At 36.2% G+C, this 22,599-nt stretch overlaps 2 protein-coding genes and 1 non-coding gene across 9 annotated transcripts; 2 read left to right on the top strand and 1 right to left on the bottom strand.

The window, feature by feature from the left end:
- Positions 1 to 853: 853 nt before the first annotated feature.
- On the top strand, positions 854 to 926 carry TRNAA-UGC. The gene has a single exon. It is a non-coding gene; the product is annotated as a tRNA-Ala (tRNA).
- Positions 927 to 4,433: 3,507 nt separating this feature from the next.
- On the top strand, positions 4,434 to 11,539 carry LOC109176453. 4 transcript variants are annotated; one of them, XM_019325886.1, is made up of 11 exons: positions 4,434 to 4,593; positions 5,494 to 7,212; positions 7,293 to 7,430; positions 7,960 to 8,031; positions 8,693 to 8,734; positions 8,831 to 8,920; positions 9,882 to 9,989; positions 10,094 to 10,186; positions 10,320 to 10,390; positions 10,484 to 10,701; positions 10,753 to 11,539. In XM_019325886.1, the coding sequence occupies exons 2-11, from the start codon at positions 5,671 to 5,673 to the stop codon at positions 11,238 to 11,240; spliced, it is 2,862 nt and encodes a 953-aa protein (XP_019181431.1). In that variant the 5' UTR covers positions 4,434 to 4,593; positions 5,494 to 5,670; the 3' UTR covers positions 11,241 to 11,539. The 4 variants fall into 4 exon arrangements, with proteins under 4 accessions (XP_019181431.1, XP_019181430.1, XP_019181428.1 ...); XM_019325885.1 differs by having other exon boundaries at positions 10,484 to 10,852; positions 10,895 to 11,539; XM_019325883.1 differs by having other exon boundaries at positions 10,484 to 11,539.
- A 373-nt stretch (positions 11,540 to 11,912) lies between these two features.
- On the bottom strand, positions 11,913 to 16,300 carry LOC109176455 (tetratricopeptide repeat protein 7B-like). Of its 4 annotated transcripts, none has more exons than XM_019325891.1 (6): positions 15,870 to 16,300; positions 14,898 to 15,162; positions 14,460 to 14,712; positions 13,162 to 14,378; positions 12,649 to 12,802; positions 11,913 to 12,477 (listed from the first exon to the last, which is right to left on the bottom strand). In XM_019325891.1, exons 2-6 carry the CDS (start codon positions 15,159 to 15,161, stop codon positions 12,161 to 12,163), a joined length of 2,205 nt encoding a protein of 734 aa, XP_019181436.1. In that variant the 5' UTR covers position 15,162; positions 15,870 to 16,300; the 3' UTR covers positions 11,913 to 12,160. The 4 variants fall into 4 exon arrangements, with proteins under 4 accessions (XP_019181436.1, XP_019181434.1, XP_019181435.1 ...); XM_019325889.1 differs by having other exon boundaries at positions 14,898 to 15,175; positions 15,870 to 16,299; XM_019325890.1 differs by lacking the exon at positions 15,870 to 16,300 and adding an exon at positions 15,591 to 15,810 and having other exon boundaries at positions 14,898 to 15,175.
- Positions 16,301 to 22,599: the final 6,299 nt, after the last annotated feature.

Here is a 22,599-nt window from a genome sequence, read left to right as displayed (position 1 = left end):
ATATAATGCAACCTCACAATTCAGCGAGTGTTGGGATCGGCTTTCATGCCACTGGGGCATCCACCGCAAGAAAATGACGTCCATATCATTTCATTTTAATTGTTGGATAATGATGAGTAAATGTCCACAAAATAACAAAAATAGTAGTCAAGTGAAACATAATTCTTTTATATAATTATTATAAGTTCTATTATTGTTAATATTCTCTTGATTAAATTTACTGTGCATGGTCTTTTTAGGGCTGTTCATATGCTTGTGAGGGCTACTGGTTTTATATTTGCCTTAGGTTCGTGGTTTTCTATTCCACCAACCTGTATTTTGTCGATGGTTGATTATTAATGCAATAATCTTTATTTTCCCCTAAAAAAGAAGAAGACATTTTTGACCCAAAAAATATGTATCTATTTTTTAAAATTAAAGAAAAAAGTTGAAAACTTTTTTAGAAATTTTTGATTAATTAAAAAAATTCAAAAAAAAAATGAAACCTATTTCTATGATACAACCTTTTAAAAACGATATAACACTACTTTCTCAAAAAAAAAAAATGTGCATTGTAAAATTTATCACTTAAAACTGTCATTTTCCTGTGTGTCATCTCTTATAGAAAATTACCATATCTTTGAAAAAGAAGGCATATAGTATAGTATATATATATATAGTTTAAATAATGAGTTATGCGGGCGTCATGCATGATGGGAACATGTAGTACAAAAGCAAAAAGTCTATTTTTATCTGTTGGAATATGCACAAGGGAATGAAGACAAAATTTGGAAGGCGGTAAAGTAATTCCTAAAATATTCCACTTGCACAAGTAAGAATATTTACTTATTTTAATTAACCAAATATTCAACATGGGGATGTAGCTCAAATGGTAGAGCGCTCGCTTTGCATGCGAGAGGCACGGGGTTCGATCCCCCGCATCTCCACTCTATTGTTTTCTGCAGTTCTAATTCATACGGAGTATATATTCGTCTGGGAATGAACAAATGGGACGCTATGCATGCCCGCAAATTATGCTGTGCAACCGAATGCACCTTGCAAGGTGCATACGGTTGCAAATATCCACAATATATATATATATATTTTTTTTTTTGAAAGTTACTGGCTCTATTACATTGTAGTATCTGTTCATATACTTTCTCAACCTACTGAAACACAAAGAACCAATAACGCCTCCATTGAGGCTCGAACTTATAATCTTCCAAATGGAAGTCCAACCCGGGTACCATTAGACCACATAGTCCTGGTAAATATCCACAATATATGATTGAACTAAATATCCACAATGAATGAACTAAATATCCATAAATTCATAACTATATAACCACAATTTCATAACTATATATCCATAATTTCATAACTATATATCCACAGTGAATGAATGAACGAAAAATCCACAATGAATGAATGAATGAAGTAAAAATCCACAATGAATGAATGAATGAAGTAAAAATCCACAATGAATGAACTAAATATCCACAATATATGATTGAACTAAATATCCACAATGAATGAACTAAATATCCATAAATTCATAACTATATAACCACAATTTCATAACTATATATCCACAATTTCATAACTATATATCCACAATAATGCTATTGCTGAGAGTCGAACCTGATTTTTTTTTTTTAAAAGTGGGACGCGCGTTTTTAATCAAAACGACGTCATTTTGAACCGTATGCACCATGCGCATGGTACATTCGGTTGCACAGCATAACTATTGATGCATGCCTGGATGGACTTTTTAGTTTATATACTTCCTTGCAGTGGGCTTGTGATGCAAATGCTAATTGCCAAATGGGCCTAAACATTGCACTTTTCTTCGACTAATCTTCACATTTTCAATTATCTAATAATCAATAAAAATAATAATAACAATTGTTATATCGTGATTCCACTTAAACATGCAGTGTAACGTGGATCCTAGTCCAAAAAACACTGTTTCATACCTCCTATCTTGTAATTGTACATCAAGAAATAACTAGATTATATTGTTTGGTTATGTTTGAAAATGTAAGGAATAATGGATACAGATCAATATGTCCTTACACAGTCAATCATGTTAATAAGGGTAATTTAAAAAGTTCTATGGGGATAAAATTGTTGAGCAAGAAAAACTTTGCCAAAAACAAAATACCAATGTTGAGCTTTGAAATTTGTTCCCTCAAAAGTGAGAATTTTAATTTTCATTGTAAAATAAATGAATAAGGGTCAAATATGCCATCAAACTACACACCAAAATGCAATTAAGGGTGTGTTTGGAAACCCGGAAAATGATTTCTGAAAATCATTTTCCGGGTTTCTAGTGTTTGGCAAGAAGGAAAATCAAAAGTCAATGAAAAATGTTCTCTTGGTCAATGGAAAATAAGGCTATTTTTCAGGAAAATGACTTCCCCCTTTTTTGAGGGGAAGTCATTTTCCAGGCCTCACATCTGCTCTCTACCAACACCACGCTGCCACACCACATCTGCACTCCCATCTTCTTTCTTGCTACACTAGTTGGTTCTTCTTCATCTTATCGTCATCATCTCGTCGCCGTTCACCACCACCAAAATATGTTTCTTTTTTTTTTCTTTTTTTTTTTTCTGTTTTGATTTTTTCTCTCCGATGGCAGATCTGGCGGATCTCAGCCACCGGAGATGGTTTCCGGTTGTGGGGACGAAAACCCACAGCCGAAAACCTCCTCGCTGCTTTTCGCATCGTTGAGCTTCTGAAGAAGCTCGTCCTTCTTGACTGACAGTGCTTTGTGCCCAATTGCCTAGCCGACCAACCATGGAATTGATACAAGAGAATATGGTGGTTGCCGCCATGAAAGGTAGTGGAAGCCACCGAAAATTGGGGATGAATGGGTTTGCACTTTGCAGCAGTGGAAGAGAACATGATAAAAATCTAGAAATTAATCTTTAAATTTGTGGCCCAAACTGTAGCAACCTTACTTATGGAGTTTAATAATAATAATAATAATAATAATAATAATAATAATAATAATAATAATAATAATAATAATAATAATAATAATAATAAAATTATTATTATTCTAAATATTTAAAATTAAAAATAATTTTACTCATTTTCCAGAAAACGAACCAAACACATCAAGACAGTTTTCCAGAATACAACCAAACACTAGAAAGGAAAATATTTTTCGGAAAATGACTCATTTTCCAAAAGTCATTTTCCTGCTTTCCAAACGGACCCTAAATCATTGAACTCAAAAAAATATGCAATTGGGTCCCTAAACTAATCAATTTCATACAATTAGTCCAATTTACATGTTTTTAACATGTCACCCAAAATTTAAAATATTTGTTTCTCATTTGCAATAACATTAGGCTGTCTGGAACGTCGTCCTACATTGACCGGCGGTGGACTATGGCGAGAATGCTCGTTACGTCCTCCTTTAGATTGGTCACCGTCACCCCGATGCCAGCTCCGCATTGATCTCTTCCTCTGTATGGCCATCCAGCATTTCGTCATTTCCTAAAGCTGCAAACCTGGACCAAGATACTCCAGTTCCAGTCCTGCCGTTGCCAGAGATTCCCCTTTGTCCATCGTTCTTTATCGACCGCCATTGGCCCGTGAACCTAGCAACTTGCTTTTCGTTACCTCCGTGTCGCTATCATCCAAGGACCATAAGGTTCCTTGAAGCTATTAGCCCCCTTGACAGCCATGCTACCAGTTGCAGTACCTACAATCCTTCGTTGATCACAGCCTTCTTCGTCATCGTGTTGTTCAGGCAGATCCTTCACATCGCCCTTGCGTAACGCTGTGCAAGACTCCTGCATATGCTCATACATCCCACACGAGAAGCAAACTAAATGGATACCTTCGTAGACAACGCTCCAAATCCTGTCCTGCAGCTTGAACTTTGAGATGAGTGACTTGGTGATGTCAATCTCCACGCAAATTCTCACTAATTTGCCCCTCGAAACCAGGTTGGTGGTGTGGTCTACCCTGATTATGCATCCAAGCTTGGTAATATATTCTTTTGTTTTTTTTTTTTTTTTTTTTTGTTGTTGTTGTTGTCATTTCAAACGTATGACTTCACATTTGGGAAAGTCGCAAAGATGTTATTAAGATACAAGCTACTTGTCCCGTTACAGTAATTGTAGAATGTTTACATTCAATTTTATAAATTGTAAAATCACATTATAGAAATGGGGTATTTTAGTTACTACATTATTATTATTTTTTGTTTTTAAATTTTTAAATTTTTTAAGTAGAATCGTTTCCTTTCTTGGTTTTACTTTGAACATTTTGCATATGAATTTACCATTGCACGCTTATCTTTTTTCTTTTCACATCGTGCCCTCTCAGAGCCCTGCAATTTTATAGATTGTAAAATTACTTATCAAGTGCGAGATTTGAGAGAAAAGAAGCCTATTCTAGTCATTTTAACTTCCCAAATGGTAAAAGCAAAATAGAAAGCCCTAATTCATTAATCTCAGTTGATTCCAGTTCTCACCTCCGGCCGTCGTTTCTTCTCTCTCTCCGCCTCAAAATATTGCCTTTCTTTCTGCGCTTCTGAATGGTGGAACAAAATAAGGCTCACGAAGAAGATTGAAGGAGACGCAACTATTTTCTCCGGTAATTTTTGAGTTTATTTAATTTATTTTTTCCTAGTTCATTTTTAATGGAGGGAGATGTGAGAGCTCGCTGCCTTTACTAGGCTTGAGTGTTCGGCAATAGCGGAGCCATGTTGCAGTCAAACCGAAAGGTATGGTTGTGAGGCAGTTTAGGAGACTGTGGTGGCGCTGAAATTATTATTTTTGTTTTTTTTTTTTGTTTTTTTTTTTTTGTTTTTAAATGTTTTTGGAAGCAGTTTCGTGAAGAGGAGGAGGAAAAAGGGGGCGACGAATTTCTTCCGAACAAGGCTAACTAGAAAGTTAATTGAGAAAACAACTGAATGAAAAGTAAAACTGGCTCAGATTGGTGAAGAGAGTAATTGAATTGTTGCGTACTTGTGTTTTTCAAGTGGCACTAACAGTACTAAAAATCCTTGTTTCTATGAAATTGTCGACACGAAACTTTTATTGAAAATTGGGAAGCAGAGGCTGAAAATTATTTGGATTTTCTTTCAGCTAAATGTACTTGTGGGAATTTATGCTTCAAGAAATTGTTAACATGCACTGGATTTAGTAATGGCAAAAACAGTAAGAATCTTTTTATTTACCAAAAGTGAGACATTGTAGTGCTGCTTTTATTGGGTTGTCATGCCCTGGATTTAGTATTTCTTAGTTGGCAATGGAAATTTGCTCTGTAGAATGTAGAAGGATCTTTTTTTGCAGTAGTAGATGATTGGAAAATAGATCACTTAAGCGTGTTAATTCCAACTTTCTAATGCTGGATCACAGTGCTTATTGCTTTGAAATCTTATTACATATGAAGTTAAATATTACTTTAGAACTGATGCTCACTTGTTTTGACTTATCAGTTATCAATAAGTTGATGACTATAGCAAACTTGTATCTTTTTTCTTGGATGCAGCTATTTATTTCTACGAAAGAGTTTTAGTGGAGTTTTAGCTTCTGCCATCACTACCGTATGGAGTTCTTCTGGAGTTGTTTCATTTTAAATGTTGTACAACTGGATTAAGATATTGGAAGCTTTTAATTCCGATTGTTTAAACTGAGAGTTGTGGGCAGATCCAGTTTGGGAAAAGAGATGAATGCAAGCAATAATGCATCTTCTCAGAGCAAAAGCGAGGAGGGAACTTCAGCTAGGACAAGACCTTTCACATGTGCTGAAATTATGCTTAGACGGAAAAACAAGAAAGATATTGAGGAAATCAAGGATAGTTCTGTAGGTGCTGCTGTTGTATTAGATAAAGAAAACTCTGTCAACAGGACTTTTGATAGTTTGGGATCTGACAGGTATTGTGATGTTTCCATACCAAGTAGTGTGAGGCATAATTCAAAGGATTCTCAGTTAACTTCCAGAAGGGAAGAAGGTGATGATAAGGCAAGGAAAGTTGCAAGGTTCAAGAAAAAAGAAATTAGAGAGCCAGAAACCAAACGGGAGGAGGCAGTTAGCAATGATACAAGTGGCAAGAATATAAGTGGATATAAAATGGATAGAGCTCCTCATGGTGGGAGGAGAAAGGATGATAAGTCTAATGATGGTTCCAAAAATAAACATGGTAACAGACATGTAAATGATTTGGCCAGGAAGGACATATTGACTGACAAAGGTAGTAAAATATATGAGAAGGAAAGAAAAGAAAAACATCATGATAAGGACAGCAGACAGGTGTACAGGAAGAGAACAAATGATGAATTGCCAAGTAATGCTTCTGAGGATGAATCTGAGAAGAGACATTCAAGAAATTATTCAAGTACAAATAGGTATAAAGACAAAAACAAAGAAAAATCCAAAAAAGAAACCAAAAGAAAACACCAACATGAAGATGAAGAGAAAGCTAAGGACAGGAATGCTGATAAAAAACATGATTCATCATCAAAACTAAGAATTTCTGAGTTTCCAGAAAAGAAGGATTCAAAGCGATCCCATCATGAAGATTTAAGGCCAAAAAGAAGACGATCAAGGAGCAAAGAGCGTGATAAAGAAAGTCATAGAAAGTCCCGCTCACCTTCTCCAAAGGCACACAAGCATTCATCACATGATGTCAGAGATCGTACTGAATCCTACTCACATTCTGCAAAAGATAAATCTGGAAGATCAAATTCTGATTTTGATAAGAAGAGGATATCCAACAATGGTGAAACTGGTCATTATAAGCGGCATTCAGGGGCAGCAAGTGGGCTTGGTGGCTATTCACCAAGAAAGAGGAAATCAGAAGCTGCTGCTAAAACTCCATCTCCAACTAGCCGCTCTCCAGAAAGGAGAATTGCAGGCTGGGATCTCCCACCTGCAGCAACAGAGAAAAATATTCCTGCTCCTGTTCTTTCTAGTGTGCCATCTTCTTCACAGTCAGTATCATTGAGCACGCTCGAGTCATTTGTAGTGGCTCCTGGCAGTCTGTTTGCAACAAAACCTGCTGTGTTTTTCCAAAATAGTTATCCTCCATTAGTGCATGCTGTTGAATCAATCCAGCTAACACAAGCAACGCGGCCTATGAGAACGCTTTATGTAGAAAACTTGCCAAATTCAGCATCTGATAAAGATGTTATGGAATGCATCAATAAATTTCTGCTGTCCTCAGGTGTCAACCGTATTCAAGGAACACAGCCCTGTATTAGCTGTATGGTATGTATATTTTGTTCTGTTGTTTGTATGTTTATAATACCATTAGCAGATATGATGCAATCTATTGTTATTTGCTGCAGATACACAAGGAGAAAGCCCAAGCTCTCCTAGAATTTTTGACACCTGAGGATGCTTCTGCTGCACTTTTCTTTGATGGGAGATCCTTCTGTGGCTCAATTCTTAAGATCAGGCGTCCTAAAGATTTTGTTGAAGTGGGAGTAAGAATTGTGGCAACCAATGTCTTTATAACTTCTGTCTGTGAACTACATTCTTTTATATTCAATAGGATTAATGAGAATTTGATGTTCTTCATTAGTGATTTCAAGTGCTTGTATAAATGTTTGCCGCAATTACTTTCTAGTTCCTATTTTCTGGAGGGTAAAGCAAATGTAGACTGCTTAGAACTTGATGATAGAGACAAGTTGTTTGCTTTATTTTATGTTTTCCTATTGTCCATCTCAATTTTCAAGGGCCATTATATATGAACTTAAGCTATGCTTTAAGCATCTTAAATATTTTTCAAATTTCAAGTGACTTGAATAGTTAAAATGTCACAAACAAGATTTTATATGCTAATCATCTTCTATGTGATTTCAACTTGAACATATTAGTCTGATCTGTGATTTAGGGCTTTGAGCCTCTTACATGTGGAGTTAACCTCTGTGTTTTACTAATATGCAAGTTCTGAGGTTTGTTGTGGTTACTATTTATGTAGCAGGTTTTCAGACAGTTGCTATTTTCATGCAGACTGGTGTTGCAGAAAATTCAGTGGCTGCAGTTGATAGGATAAGTGATGCTGTAATGGATTCACCTCATAAGGTATGGGCCTTTATAATTGCTGAATATAATTTGTTGCTCTCTGAAGGTATGGATGACTGTAAGCAACTGGATCACAGCAGAAACCTAAAGTCAGGGAACAACTACATTCATAGGAGACATTACATGACCTGTATTTGCAAGTCTTAAACTTCTAATTATAAACTTCCAAGATTGCATCTCTTACATGGCTTTGCACATTGCATATGCCTTACTTCATCTGTAGCCTCAACTCCAGTGTTTGTTGTCTTCTCTTCAAATCTAAGTTCATGTTTGGCCCAGTAGATAAGAGGCTAAAAGATCTTTCGAAAAGAATCATTTTTAAAAACTCTTTTTGCATGTAAGATGGTAATTTTGGAAAAGTTCTTTTAACAGCTTCCTCTTCTAAAAAATGACCTTTTCAAATAAGCCTCAAACTTTAGCATTGCCTTTTATCTACTCTAAAAAGGACTTTGAAAAAATTTCCTGATTGGCCTAGCTCCAGTAATCTGTAGGCCAAACAAGTGCCTATTCCTTTGACACTTGATACTTCTTATGTTCCTGATGTTATTAAGGTATTCTTTAGAATATGTTTGTTGAACATTGTTTTGAAGGTTCTCCATTTTTCCATTTGGTAATCCCTTTATCCTTTATGTATTCTAACAATTTTTCTTTCATATTGTAGATTTTTATAGGTGGAATCTCAGAAGTCATTTCATCTGAAATGGTAACAGAATGTTAATGTTAATTTAAAAGTTGTTATGTAAATGGTATTTGTAATTTCAATTTTCCCTATCTCATTGTTCTTATGCTGCTTTTACAGCTTATGGAGATTGCTAAAGCCTTTGGACATCTGAAAGCATACCGCTTTGTGTTGAATGGAGATCTTAATGAACCATGTGCTTTTCTTGAGGTATCTTTATTCTTTATTTATTTATAATTTTATATAGTTGATTATTTCTACTTTCTTACTCCTTGATTGCTACCTGAGAAAGAGTTGGATAATTTAGAATTGGTTTTATTGTGGGAGCTGGATATAATTTGTCATTTCCTTGCAAATGACAGTATGGACTTCTTGCTCTGGATTTGCAGTAAGCACATCACAAAGTTGAAGGGTGATATGAGTATATTAGGACAAATTTGTGTTGTAGTGTCGTGATGTCAATGTCATATTGTCATGTAAAGCTCGCCCTTTAATAGGAATGCATATATTACAAGGTTAAGCTAGAAGGAGCCAAATAAATAAATAACCATTATTGTGGTTTGGGTGAAATTTCATGTTGGATTAAGAACAGGGCTAGAAGAATCAACTGCAGTTAGGACATATCATTCTAGAGGAGGAACATGGGAAGTAAGCCTGGAGTGGAAGGAAAAACTTTATCTTGTTTGATAAGTATGAGCTGAAAGGGGGGTATATTAAAGTATTTGCTAGTGCACACTTAGAGAAGTCTCTATGAGCTGAAAGGGAGGGTATATTAAAGTGTTTGATAATGCACACGAAGTCTCTGAATTTCTCTTCAGTTCATGATCCCACTCTGGGGGACAGGGCGTTTTAAAAGTGATGCAAAAATATAAGCCAGGGTATAATTGCAGTTTGTTTTGCAAATATAAAAACAGGATGCATCCTTACTTTCATTATCTTCACCTGGTTGCTTAGAGGAGCACTTTCTGTTAATGCGAGCGTGAAAGTGGATTAATATTTGATTTCTATCCTTTAAGCCGCCTTAATTTTTTGTGAGAATGGTTCTGTTGCTTTTCTAAAATGAAAGTTTAGTAGCTTCCTTCAGAGTTCAGACCTTTTGCACCTTGATTGTTTCACATTCTCAAACTTTATTTTACTTTCATGATGGAGCTCTTTATTCTACCTGTTTCAGTATGTTGACCATTCAGTTACTGCTAAAGCTTGTGCTGGTCTTAATGGAATGAAATTGGGTGGAAAAGTACTAACAGTTGTTCAAGCTATTCCAGATGCTTCACTTGTGGTACTGTGTTTCCACAATTCTCACTTTCAGATAAAAATTTGGGATTTTTTCTCCTACTTAACATTCCCATCCCCTTGTTATTAACCAAGATGTATACACTTTAGGGAAATGTTGAGAATCGTCCTTACTATGGGATTCCAGAGCATGCAAAGCCACTTTTGGAAAGTCCCACGGAAGTACTGAAGCTGAAAAATGTGGTAATACTTGTTTAGTCGTCTGTCTTTTTTGTCTGAAGACTTCTCTACTTTTTTTCTTGTACTACTGTTTCTTAGCGAGCATTAGACAGCTTTTTGTTGATTTGATTAGTATTGCTTTTTACCTCATACACAGTTTGATCCTATGGGATTGTCAGAACAAGAACTTGAAGAAATGATGGAAGATATTAGGCTAGAATGTGCCAGGTCCACATTTCTAAATCATCTTCTAGATTATTCCATCATTTGTGTTTTTCCCGTCTTTCTTAAATAGTAATAATTTGGCTGATGATTCCACAGGTTTGGTACTGTGAAATCTATTAATGTCACAAAGCAGCAGAGCAAATGCCCCCCCACATTGGAAACTGTTGAAGCAATAGGCAATGGAACTCTTACCAAGAATGATCACAAGACTGATCGAGTAGAATCATTTCAAGAAAGTACTCATTTTGAGTTAGAAGAAGCTGGCAGATTGCCACCTCTCAAGACTAATGAAGAGCCCATGAAAGCACATTCGAGCAAGAGGTCATGTGATGATAAAGCAGGCATAACCGAACCTTCACACGGTTCTGTGGAAGATGGAGATGCCAGTAAGCTTGGTGACAATCCTATTCAGGATAAACCTGCAGAATGCCTTGAACTAGCGGCTGATCATAGTAATGACTCTGTTTCAGAGCTAAACTCCCGTGAAAATTCCCTGGTCATTTCTGGCAATGCCGCTAAGGATCAAGTGGAAATCATTAATAGAGTTGATAGTACGAGTGCTGCAAATGATTTTAAATCAAATGAATACGACGGGAAGTTAGAGGCTTCTTCTGATGAATTGGAATCATCCTTGAAAAAGGATTCGGATGCTCCTCCTGCAGACAAAGAAATAAAGGAAACGGATCATAATCTCGACCATATCTTTGAGCCCGGCTGTGTTCTAATAGAGTATACAAGAGCAGAAGCTTCAAGCATGGCTGCACATTGTTTACATGGTCGAGTCTTTGACGATCGAATTGTGAGCGTGGAATACGTCCCGCACGATCTGTACCTGAAGAAGTTTTGCAGGTAGGCGATTTTTGTGAATTCCATTGGTTTTGCTCTCAGTCACCTGCAGTCTTAGAGGCTGGGAGGGATGAACACAGTTGTAATATGCTTGGGAGTAGCTACTGAAATTAGATGCTTTATTTTAACCTCACTCTACTCATTACAGAATATATGGCGGCAGTGTGTTGGTTTTAGTCTGGGTTTGAACTAACTTACTGTACAAAATCCAGCCTGACATAGGAACCAAATGCAAATGGGATGGCTCTTTCATTTTCCTTTGCATAAATTCTTATTTCCTAAGCAATTGAATACAATTTACAAATTTTTCCAGTGGCAATTTATTTGATATTCAGTCTTTTTAACTTTTTTGGGTATACCCAGGGTTTTCACCATCCGATACAGTGACTAATCTCCTCGCTGAATTGTAAGCACTTCTTTTGGGTGGGGACAGCTGGCCTGGAGGTTTAAGGAACTTTTTTGGGTATACCCAGGGTTTTCACTGTCGGACATAGTGACTAATCCCCTTGCTGAATTGTAGGCACTTTTTTTGGGTTGGGACAGCTGGTTTGGAGATTTAAGGTTGCTCCATATCCAAAGTCAAGGATCGAGCTCTTGACCTTTGGTTAAGGATGGATGAATCCCTTCCATGCAATTACATCATTCAGGTTTTGGTGTTGAACTTATGTACCAACAAGAATTCAAGAAAATGGTGGAAACCTTAATAATTCTTATATACAAAAATAGAGCAAAACATGAACACAGTTGCATCTTCCAAGTATTTGTTCCTCAAGCTACTATAATCTATGAAGAACATAAATACATCTTGTATAACAGTCCTATTTTTGAACTATAAAACTGCCAAAAAGGAAAGGATAATATGCATAATCTGCAAGGATTGTAAAAGTTTCGATTGAATGCCTGCATAAACGCGGTTTGGGAATTGCATCATCTGAAGGGCTCAACCGGAGCAGATTCTTGGAGAAGAGTGGCAGCCTCGAAACACTCTGCAGCTTCCAGTGCAGACGCGCCATTTTCATCCTTGTAAAACAACCCGAGATTGTACCATGCACAAGTGTTTGTTCTGTCAAGGCGTAACGCTTCAGTTAAAAAGCTTTTCACGACAGGCATTGATTGGCAACCGAGCTGTTTGAGAACAATGGCGGTGGATACTAGACTTGGAACATAGTCGGGTTCAATGTCCAAAGCATTCCCAAACAATCTCAGAGCTTCCTTGTTTTGGCCCCGAGATTGGTAGAGTAAACCTAGCAATGTAACCAAGAAACGCGCCTTCAGATTAACAACTAACAAGAAGTCTCGTAATAGAGAACTTTCCATATGAGAAATGGCAAGAACATCTATAAATCACCAAGGTAACAGAACAACATTCTTGCAGTAAAAAACATGCACGAGAACATGGGAGAAGTGAAATATACCTGTGCAGTGCAATCTCGAAGCAGAATGAGGAGCGATAGCCTGTGATTTCGAAAGACAAAGCTCTGCATCCCGCCACTGTGACAGGTTTGTATATACATTAGCTAAGTCATGCCATGTTTCCACTTCTAAACTTCTATCGGTGTTGCTCATTTTCTGTGGGTCAAAATAAGAAAAATAGCGAGCATGGAGGTTGATTAAGAATAAGAAGCAAAAGATCAAGTCCACTAGCTAAAGAATCAAGAACACTATTTGACTGTCTAGAAACAAGTGAAATAAATGCAGATAAAAGCATAAGCTAACATAGTGGAATAGGAAGATTACAACCACCCATGGACCGAACAGGCTTTGATACCATGTTATATAAACTGAGATTGGGATAGAGTCATTTAATTGGGCTATAATGCACATGAGCTAAACCATTGAACCCAACCAATTAGCTAGTCTAACTTATGGCCTTATAAACCCATATGTTCTCTCTATTTTATCAATGTGGACTCTTAACAATGTCATACCTGGGTTAGCTTTTTCTGAGCTCTAAAGCTTTTTCTTTTAACTTGAAGAACGGCAAGAATATGGGTGTATGTTTCTATAGCCCCCTTCAAATTTCCCTGGGCAATTTGCAGTTTAGCCTTGGTTCGCAGTAGTTTTCCTTGATCCCACTTCCCCGTTTCGTCGAGAGCAGCGTTGATTATGTTCTCAGCATCTACGTAACTCTTTTGAGCAGACAATATCCGAGCGAGAAGAATCCATCCTTTAATACTCGACCCAGCCTCCAACCTTAGCAGTTCCTTCGCATAGTAAAGTGCAGCGTCCAACTTTCTCTGCTCTGCGTTCTCCAGACTCAGATAAAAAAGCACATTGGGATCCCGTCCTCGGGTCAAGTTTTGGGCAGTTTCGAGGGCCTCGAGTGCTTCAGACTGTCTCAAGGTCCTTATTGAATCCGATGAAACGATGCGAGATTGAGCAGATAACGAGAGACCGAGTAAGCAGCTAGCAACACTAGCCATCCGGTCACATTTTCCCTCGAGTTTGGGAAGCGCTTTTCGAGCATATTGTATCCCTTCAGCGAGGCAATTGGTGTTTTCTTTACAAATCTTTGAAGCAAATAGTAACTCGAGGATGCAGTTCTCGTTCTCTCTATTATTCAACAAGTTCCTCAACAGATTCAACGAGACCGCATTGTCACCTTCTCCGTAATAACATAGAGACAAAGTAGTGAATTTTTGTTTCCCTCCAACGATACCCGGGGGCAACTCTTCGACATGACAGGCAAGTTCTCGAAGCTCACCCGCTATCGATAATGCAAAGTATAAGTGATCCAAGATAGATGGCTCACGTCCCGTCGGTTTGAGGATCGATCTTTTGAGAAGAACTAGAAGCAAAAGAACAGCCTCTTCTATATTGTTCATCGGTATAAACGAACCCTCTGACTGTGACCGGAGATTTGGAGCAATCGCATCTGTACCACTGTAGAGAAGAAACTCGGCAAATTCCATTTCCATTTTACTTCTGATTTCTACATCGAGATTCCAATTATAAAGTAGCGCCCTTCTATACGCCAAAATCACTTCTTGGGGAGCAAAGGCATGTTTCCAAAGCTCGGGAAGCAACTCGACAGCTTTGTTTAAAGTATCTAACAATTTGCAATCATTAGCAACGTTTTCAGGCAGACTATCGGGCAATGCAGATTCAACGGTATCCAATATTGTTTTACACGTCTGAGCAGCTTCTGCTAGGACACACGGGGAGAAAGCTTAGGATACTACTGGAAATAAATGCATACCTGAGAGTTAAGAAGGCGAGTAACTACCTGGGAATCGCCCTAGAGCTTGCAATGACTTCGTTTTGAGTAACATAGCCTCAACGAGCAAGCTTACAGCGTGCATAGACATTGGCGGGGTGGCATCACTTTGTGAATTACGTCTGGGCGGCTCGGATCTTCTTGCAAGGGAAATCTTAATTTTTGGAATAACCGCAGCAATATCTATTCCCTCAAAGACTTGAAGTGCAGCCTCTAAGTTTCCCTTCTGATACTCGAGCCGTCCTAGTAGGGCTCTGGCTTCCTGAATTTGAAATGTGCTTGAGATTAACAAGAACAAGAAACAATAATAATGGCAGAAAGTAAAGACAAGATTTATGTGGTTCGGCAGAGTGCCTATGTCCATGGGAGTGAAACTATTCTTTTATTAATTGTGATGGTAATCAAACATCTAGAGATACATAAGAACTCGTGAGATAGGGTACTAACCTCATAATTCAAAAACCCGCTCTCACGAAGTGACGATTCGGCCTCTTCTATATTGCTGGCATCTGCCTTTGTATCTGCCTCGCCAGCAGCTCGTGAAGAAAACCCGCTAGCTGAAGCTGAATAGTCCCGAGTTGCTAGGGACTCCGATGATGGAATTATTTCATCTAATCGGAATTGCTCCCCGGAACAAATACACTTCATCATCTTCTGCAACCTCAGACGAGAACTAACTTTCCACTTGTAAATCCAATGTTTGATGCTCATCCTGTCTCATCACACTGAACATTTTTTATCACTAAGAAATCATAAGAAACAGTACATAGTAACATCACAGTGTCAGTTAAATTATGCGAATTCGTTATAACCTTAACAGATCTTAGTTCAAGGCATATTAGTTCCAAAAAACAAGAAAAACACTGCTACAAAGTGAAATTAAATCTCTCCATCTATAGAAATAAAGAAAGATCTCTAAGCCAAATTTCAAACTAGTTTTACCCTTTCATCTTGAGTTCAAGTAGCAGAATCTTCCTTATACAGAAAAACAAATAATTCTGCAATTCTATACACCTAAGTTCATCTAAACCAAATGTTTTGAATCCCTAAAATTTATCATAACCCCAAATGCCATATTCTATATCCAGAATCAAAGCTCTCATAGAATCAATTCAGAAAATTCAAGCATTGTCCACTTACAAACTCTTAGTTCAGCAGCACACCACCATTTCCCAATCACAGACCTCAAGAACTTTAGAAACCATGGCAAAAAGTAAGTGAACCTCAGAAAGCCAGAAACCCACAAAAGTTCTCCAACACACATATATGATGCATCTATATAAACACACACACACACTTAGTTAAAAGGATAAACTTTGTCCCCTAAAATTCAAGAAAAATCAAACTCATCCATCATTATTGTCAAAGCAATCAACAGTGTAAAAAAAGAGAGAATTAGGGGAGAAAAAAAAAAAGCACCTTTTGAAGGGTAAAAGGCATTGACTGAGCCCACAGAACGTTAAAATCTCCACCAGCCATTTTCTTCCCAGAGACAGAAAACTAGCTTCCTTGATACGCTTTGATTACCCAAGAATCCAAAGCCTCTGGGATTTGTTTTTCTTGTACGGAGTATGGCATTGCCTTCTCTCTCTCTCTCTCTCTCTCTCTCTCTTTCTCTCTCTCTCTCTCTCTCTTCTTTTATTTTTGGAGCAGTTATGGAGTTTGGGGTAGTGCAGTGGGAGTGAAGTTTTTGATGCAGAGTTGCAGAGAATGAGAGAAAAGATTGAAATTTTAAAGTTGGGATAAAGCTAAGCAGTTCCAGAAATGCATTAAATATGCAAACCAACAAGAAGGAATCTTCCGTTTCAGAAAGTGTGAACACAACAAAGATTTTCTAAATGATTCATTTTCTAGTTAACTGTGATTCTGGTGAAGACTGATTTTGTTTTAATGTTCTTAATAATAATTTTTTTTAAAAAAAATTAAGTCAAAAAAAAAATAATGACTTTGAGCAAATTATTCCATGGACCTGAGTTCAACTTATAAGGTGGACCTAGTAAAAAAAATATACAATTTACATATTAAATATTTATAGTTTACATACTAAATATTTTAACTTCGGTAGGTAATTGTGTATTTTGGATCTGGGTCCACATTGGGTCCATGGTATAATTGCTGATGACTTTGAGCCTTGGCTTTTTTTGAATTTTGGTGAGAGAATTAAACAACGTTCCATGGACAATAGGTAAGAATAGTCGTGGGTCCCAGTGTTGAATTTTGGTACCAAAATTCAATATTTTCCATTAAATACTTATATACAGTAATGTCATAGATATTATTACATATATTTAGTAAAATTAATAAATCAATTTTTTCCTTACCTACTTTCCATTCTAATTTTACATTTTAACATGAGCAAATACCAATTTTAGTCTCACGAGTATTAGTAAAAAGATAGTTTTGGTTCACATGTTTAATTTATACTAATATTCATCCACAATTATTATTTTAGTACCAATTTACATCCATGATTATTATTTTAGTGCCAAAATTCATCACAAATCAGTCACCTTTAATTTAAGACATGCCGAAATATGAAAATTTTAAGGATATTTTTATCCTTTTCAAATTAAGATTCCAAACAGAGCATGAGTAAATGAATTTAAGCCCTAAACTCAATATCAAATTGCAGTTCTCTTCCTCAAATTAAGGTAGGATGAGGATGAGAACTGCAAATTGAGATCGATCTTAGAGCTTAAATCTCTTTATTTATGCTCAAATTAGGAACTTAAGTTGAAAAAGACGAAAAATTTTAAATTTTGATATTATTTAAACGGAGGGGTGACCGCCGTGATGAATTTTGACACTAAAATAATAGACGTGGATGAAAATTGATACTAAAACAATAGTCATGGACTAAAATTGGTAGGAATTAAACATGTAAACTAAAACTATCATTTTGCTAATACTCGTGGGACCAAAATTGATATTTACTCTTTTAACATTTACTGTATGACAGTAATATTTTTTTTTTTGATTGTCTATCTAAATTGGCTGAACCTATCATGTGTTAAGAATATATATTTATTTAATTTCCTTTCTTTTACAAATAGTTGTGGGAGATTATGCCCGTTGGCCATTTAGCTCCTAACCGGTAACCGGTGAATACAGTTGCAAGTGGCACAAAATAAGAAAAGTAGAAGAAAAGTAGAGACAAGATAAGAGACAAGGAAGTTTTATTAATCTTGCATCCAAAACTCCATCTATACAAGAAGGTATTAGCACATATATATAATGTACAATTGTAACGGAAACCATAAGTGTGGTCATAATCCTCCGACCGTTACAAGTGTTATAAACACTATAATAATGTCCACTTAATATTATTTACAACACTCCCCCTTGGACATTATTTGGCCACGACCTTGCCTCGTTAAAACCTTGCTAGAAAAACCCGGTGGGAAAAACCTAGACAAGAAAAGAGTACAATAAAAAAATATATATTCATGCCTCATTAAAAACTTCACTAGGAAAACCACATGGGAAAAACCTAGTTGAAGAAAAGAGTACATGATATATGTAAAAACATATATTGTATTTGGTCGCCTCATTAAAAACCTTAACTTAAGAAAACCCTGTGGGAAAAACTTAGTTAAGGGAAAAAGAGTACAACCATAAGCCTTCAGGGCGCAAACCGCATAATCTTCAGGATTTTTGGGTTTGTCTATTTAAGCAATTATTTTGCAACTTTTCCTCATTGTCATTACTATATCATACTCATGCCTCGTTAAAAACCACACTAGAAAACCCAATGGGAGAAAACTAGTGAGGAAAAGAGTACATGATATTTATGTATTTATTCGTTGCAAATAGTGCGCAATTGTTAGTCTTTTATGACTTAATCTTCAGGATTTTACGTTCAATGTTCAATCTTCCGGATTGATTCGAGTAAATGTACTTCCAGTCTCCCCCTGAAGATAACAATCTTCAAGTTCTACATATATTTCAAATTTTGAAGAGATGGATTGGACAACTCTTCTAGATTGTCACTTAGAGTAGTGTACAATAATCTTATGGCTCTTCTAGAGCTAATATAACATTTGTGCAACACAAGTGTTATTGTCCTCATTTTGAACATTTAGGGAAATTCATTGTATAACCAGTTTGGACTTGGCATTGCGGGGATCAAACAAAACAGCCAGTACCCAAGTAGCCTATTAAAACCGCATCATGGTTTCTTACATAAATGTCATGTCTTTGTATCTCGAAGATACCGGAGGATATGTTAATCATTATTCAAGTACTTCATTTGTAGGGGGAGCACTAGATTTTGCTAGTAATTTCATCGCAAATATGTTGCGATTATGGAACTTCTGGTTCTATAATGGTGCTCCAACGATAATGAAGTAAGGGACTTCGAGTCCAACAAGGTTCCTTATCTGCTTCAGGAGATTATTAGGCAACCTTTAGTTTGATAAAACATGACACTTATATGCATATAGACATGTGAAAAAACATTTTTAGATGTAGGCTGACTGGTGTATATATAAAAAAAACTTCAAAGAAAAACTCGATCTTCAAGTCGAGATAATACTTATATCTTTCACAAGCTTTTTATTTCAAAAGTCTCAGTCTTTAAACATGAACTGACACTATCAAGCTCTTTATATATTTCATTGATGTTTACACCATCAATCTTGACTGAGATAATAAATAATAAATAAGTTCATTATCAACCCTTTATCGAGCACACAATGGTACATATTATTCCTTCAATGAGGATATTAACTCCATTCGCAACCCTTTAAAGAGTAGATAATGACACATAATAATACTTAAAAATGAGAATTATGAATCCATCAGGGATTTCTCAAGATAAATTTAACTGCATATCTAAATTTATTATTCTGCCAATTGTATTATGTAGCGGAACTTAATGCCATTTACCGTGGGAGAGTATATTTGATTAAAATCAATTAAGGGTCTCTGCGTGAACCCATAGGCTACAAACTCGCTGCATATCATATCACCTTGTTATTCTTACTTCTCTTTCATGCACACACCCATTTGTAACCTTCAGGGTTAACGCTTAATGGTGTATTGTTATAAAGAGAATTTATTCATATTAGCGAGTCGAGCTATGCCTTAATTGCTCCTTTATATATTAAATAGTCATGGCACTTCTGGTGCCTAACTCTGGATCCAGATTATCATATAACGAGCAATTTGTGATGGCAATTGTGTTGTCGACAACTATAACCTTTTTGTAAAACTCCCATATCTGTAAAAGTAATGGCAATTTCTAAAACAACCAAATTCTAAACATTTCCCAAAGATATTTTGATCTGGTCGTTCCGCGTCCCTAGTATTACATTTGTTTGGTGCACCTATAAGTCTTACCAGGGTTTTTCGTCATCTGGACGAACGTCTGCAGGACATAATTATTCAAGCTATTTCAAGAGTGACAATGTTTCTTTACTAGATCTAGTATTACGATCCATATTTCTTTCACCGATAGATCTCCTACACTTCTGGTGTCAAGGAGTATCGATAGATATGTTTGGTCCAAGGATATAGGACCTAGTCACTTCTTTTATGATCATTATGATCAATAGGTATGTTTTTGGCAGATTATTTGCTAAAATCGCAAATAGATTATCTTTTGAACTTCCAGTTCAATCTAACTAGTACATGGATTTAAATAGTGAAGATGTTTTTATTCTTATGAAATTTCTTGGCATTCCAAAAAGCTACGGAGTAGTATATTATCTCCCCCTAATGCCGAGAAACAATCTTCATTAGGAATGCAGTCAACGTACCCAATTATATGTATTGATCCTCTATCATGGGCTTTCGGTATTTAATCAATAGACGGAGGTTTCTTTGATAGCCCTTTTAGAGGTACGTTGTGGTGGTGATATAAAATAGACTGCGCAAATAAAATAACGCAGATAGGGAAATGTTACTTTTGAAACCACGTACTAGGTGAAAAAGGGGGTATAGCAATCCTTGAGGGATTGATTTGTGATCTGCAGTATGTTAGACTTAGTAAAAAAAAACTTGACTCATAGTAACGTCAAGCAATCCTTCGGGGATTGATGGGATAGGTTGACCATTTTTGGTCAAGAATTCATTGTCACGATTCATCCTAAAAGGTTCATCCTAAAAGAATGGGGATGACTTAGAGAATTAAAATCCTTAATCTACCTTCTGGGCAAATAAATATACAAAATAATGAGGGCTATAAATTTAAATATCATATGCCCAAAACTCATGTCAAAGAGTTTCTATAGCAGAAACTAGCATTGTAAACAAGTCATAGCCTTTAACTATTATCACATGCAAGCTAAGGTTTAGCAATGATAGGTGCAACCTAACCATATTGAGAATTCATGATATTGCCTCACTTATAAGTTGTGTGATGAATTTCAATAGCTATGGCCTATAGCAAATCATAAATTGCCAACAAGATAAATAACAAAATCTCTTATGTGAACATAATCAAGAGATTATATGCTAAATGTTGTCAATTAAAGATAAGCACATGCAACATGTGATATAATTGTCCCTTATGTCTTGGACACCAAACTCTCAATTGAGTCATGCACATCCATTAAATAAAGAGTATTATGTTTGGTACATACAAGGCATGACATGACAAGAGATATTGTTTCTTAATTCATAAATTAGAAAAAAGAGAGAAGTACCGTTCGCCGAAGAATAATGAGCACATGTTCGCTGCCGGGCCCATTCATTCCTATTTCGGGGAGTCAAAAATAGAACTTTTCCAAGCAAGTTCTCATTTTATTTCATAGTTTCATATTAGCATGAAAACATCACAAAATAGCAAGATATACAAGCTGAAAACGGCAGAAAATTTTCAGAATTTTGACCTGGATTGCAGAATTTTCTTGGGGAAAATGGTAGCACATTTTGACACAAAATTTGGCAGATATGTAGTTCAGTAAGTCTAGAACGTACATAAAAATTTTCATGTCAATCCAAGGTGTGGAAGTATTTTTTCTGAAATTTTTTACAACATTGCTTCAGGCAGAAAAATAATTGGCAGCACACTGCCAAAACTTTACAATTTTTTCTGGAATAACCAAAGCATATTTTTAACAAAATATTTTCACAGACATCAAATATCACGAGTCTAGGTTCTCCAGAAAAAAATTTATGCCAAAAGGAGTTCAACAAGTATTTTTCACGAATTTAATTTTCAAACTGCGCCGGTCAGAATTTTTAGGCAGTGATTACTATGTTAAAAAAAATCACAACTTGTTTGCTTCAGGCAAACCAACATGATGTGAGTCAATGTTGACTTTTGGAGAGTAGCATAACATTAGAAATAGAAGTTGCAAACTTCATTCATGAGTCATTAGTCACCTTAAAGATCAATCCACATTCAGGGTCTTCCAGACCTTATTAAAAAATAGCCCAATGACCAAACACTTAGCATAATTTTGTCATGTACTACTACTGGAGTACAATGTGACAATCATAACTGACGGGCAAGATAACGAGTGACAGATAAATTAGTGCTTTTGGTTTACCTTCTGGGCAAAACCATATTAAAAAAATTAGGTATTATCATTTCGTTTAAATACTTAGATTTGAGATCTATTTCAATGCCAAAGACTCATGGGAAATAATTTGTATAACAAATTAGCACCATCAATTAACTTTTAAAACAATACAAAGCCAATTTTACATTGGGGAAACCGCACTAGTACTGTTATTTTTAATTTGTGCCATGACTTGTTGCCTTCTGGGCAATGCTATGTTTAGAATTTTGATCAAGACGATCCTTCAGGGACAATCATATCATATAATAAGTGCTTCATTTCTAGGCAAAAAAAATTACATTAAGATTTAAGAAAAATCTTATAAACATTAAGAGCATTAACACTAGGGCCAACACCTAGCAACACAACATGCCAACCACTAACAGGTTCATTGAAAGCACATGCACTGCCACGAATTGAAACATGGGGCTAGACCAAAGTATTTAAATTATTAAAGTATTAATTGTGACATAAGAGTCACGAGACGCTATGGCCGAACTGGCAGCTTGACGTGCACCATTATTAGTCACGCAAGTAGGTGTGACCCTAGTCCCCAATACCAACACTAAGTGATTCATTAGCAGTGGTATTCACATTAACCAGGAACAATAGCACTGTCACTAAACAAAGCAAGTACTGGC

This window comes from Ipomoea nil, unplaced genomic scaffold, assembly GCF_001879475.1.
Source record: "Ipomoea nil cultivar Tokyo-kokei standard unplaced genomic scaffold, Asagao_1.1 scaffold0706, whole genome shotgun sequence".
Classification (NCBI taxonomy): Eukaryota; Viridiplantae; Streptophyta; class Magnoliopsida; order Solanales; family Convolvulaceae; genus Ipomoea; species Ipomoea nil.
This window is presented reverse-complemented; position numbering and strand designations above follow the sequence as displayed.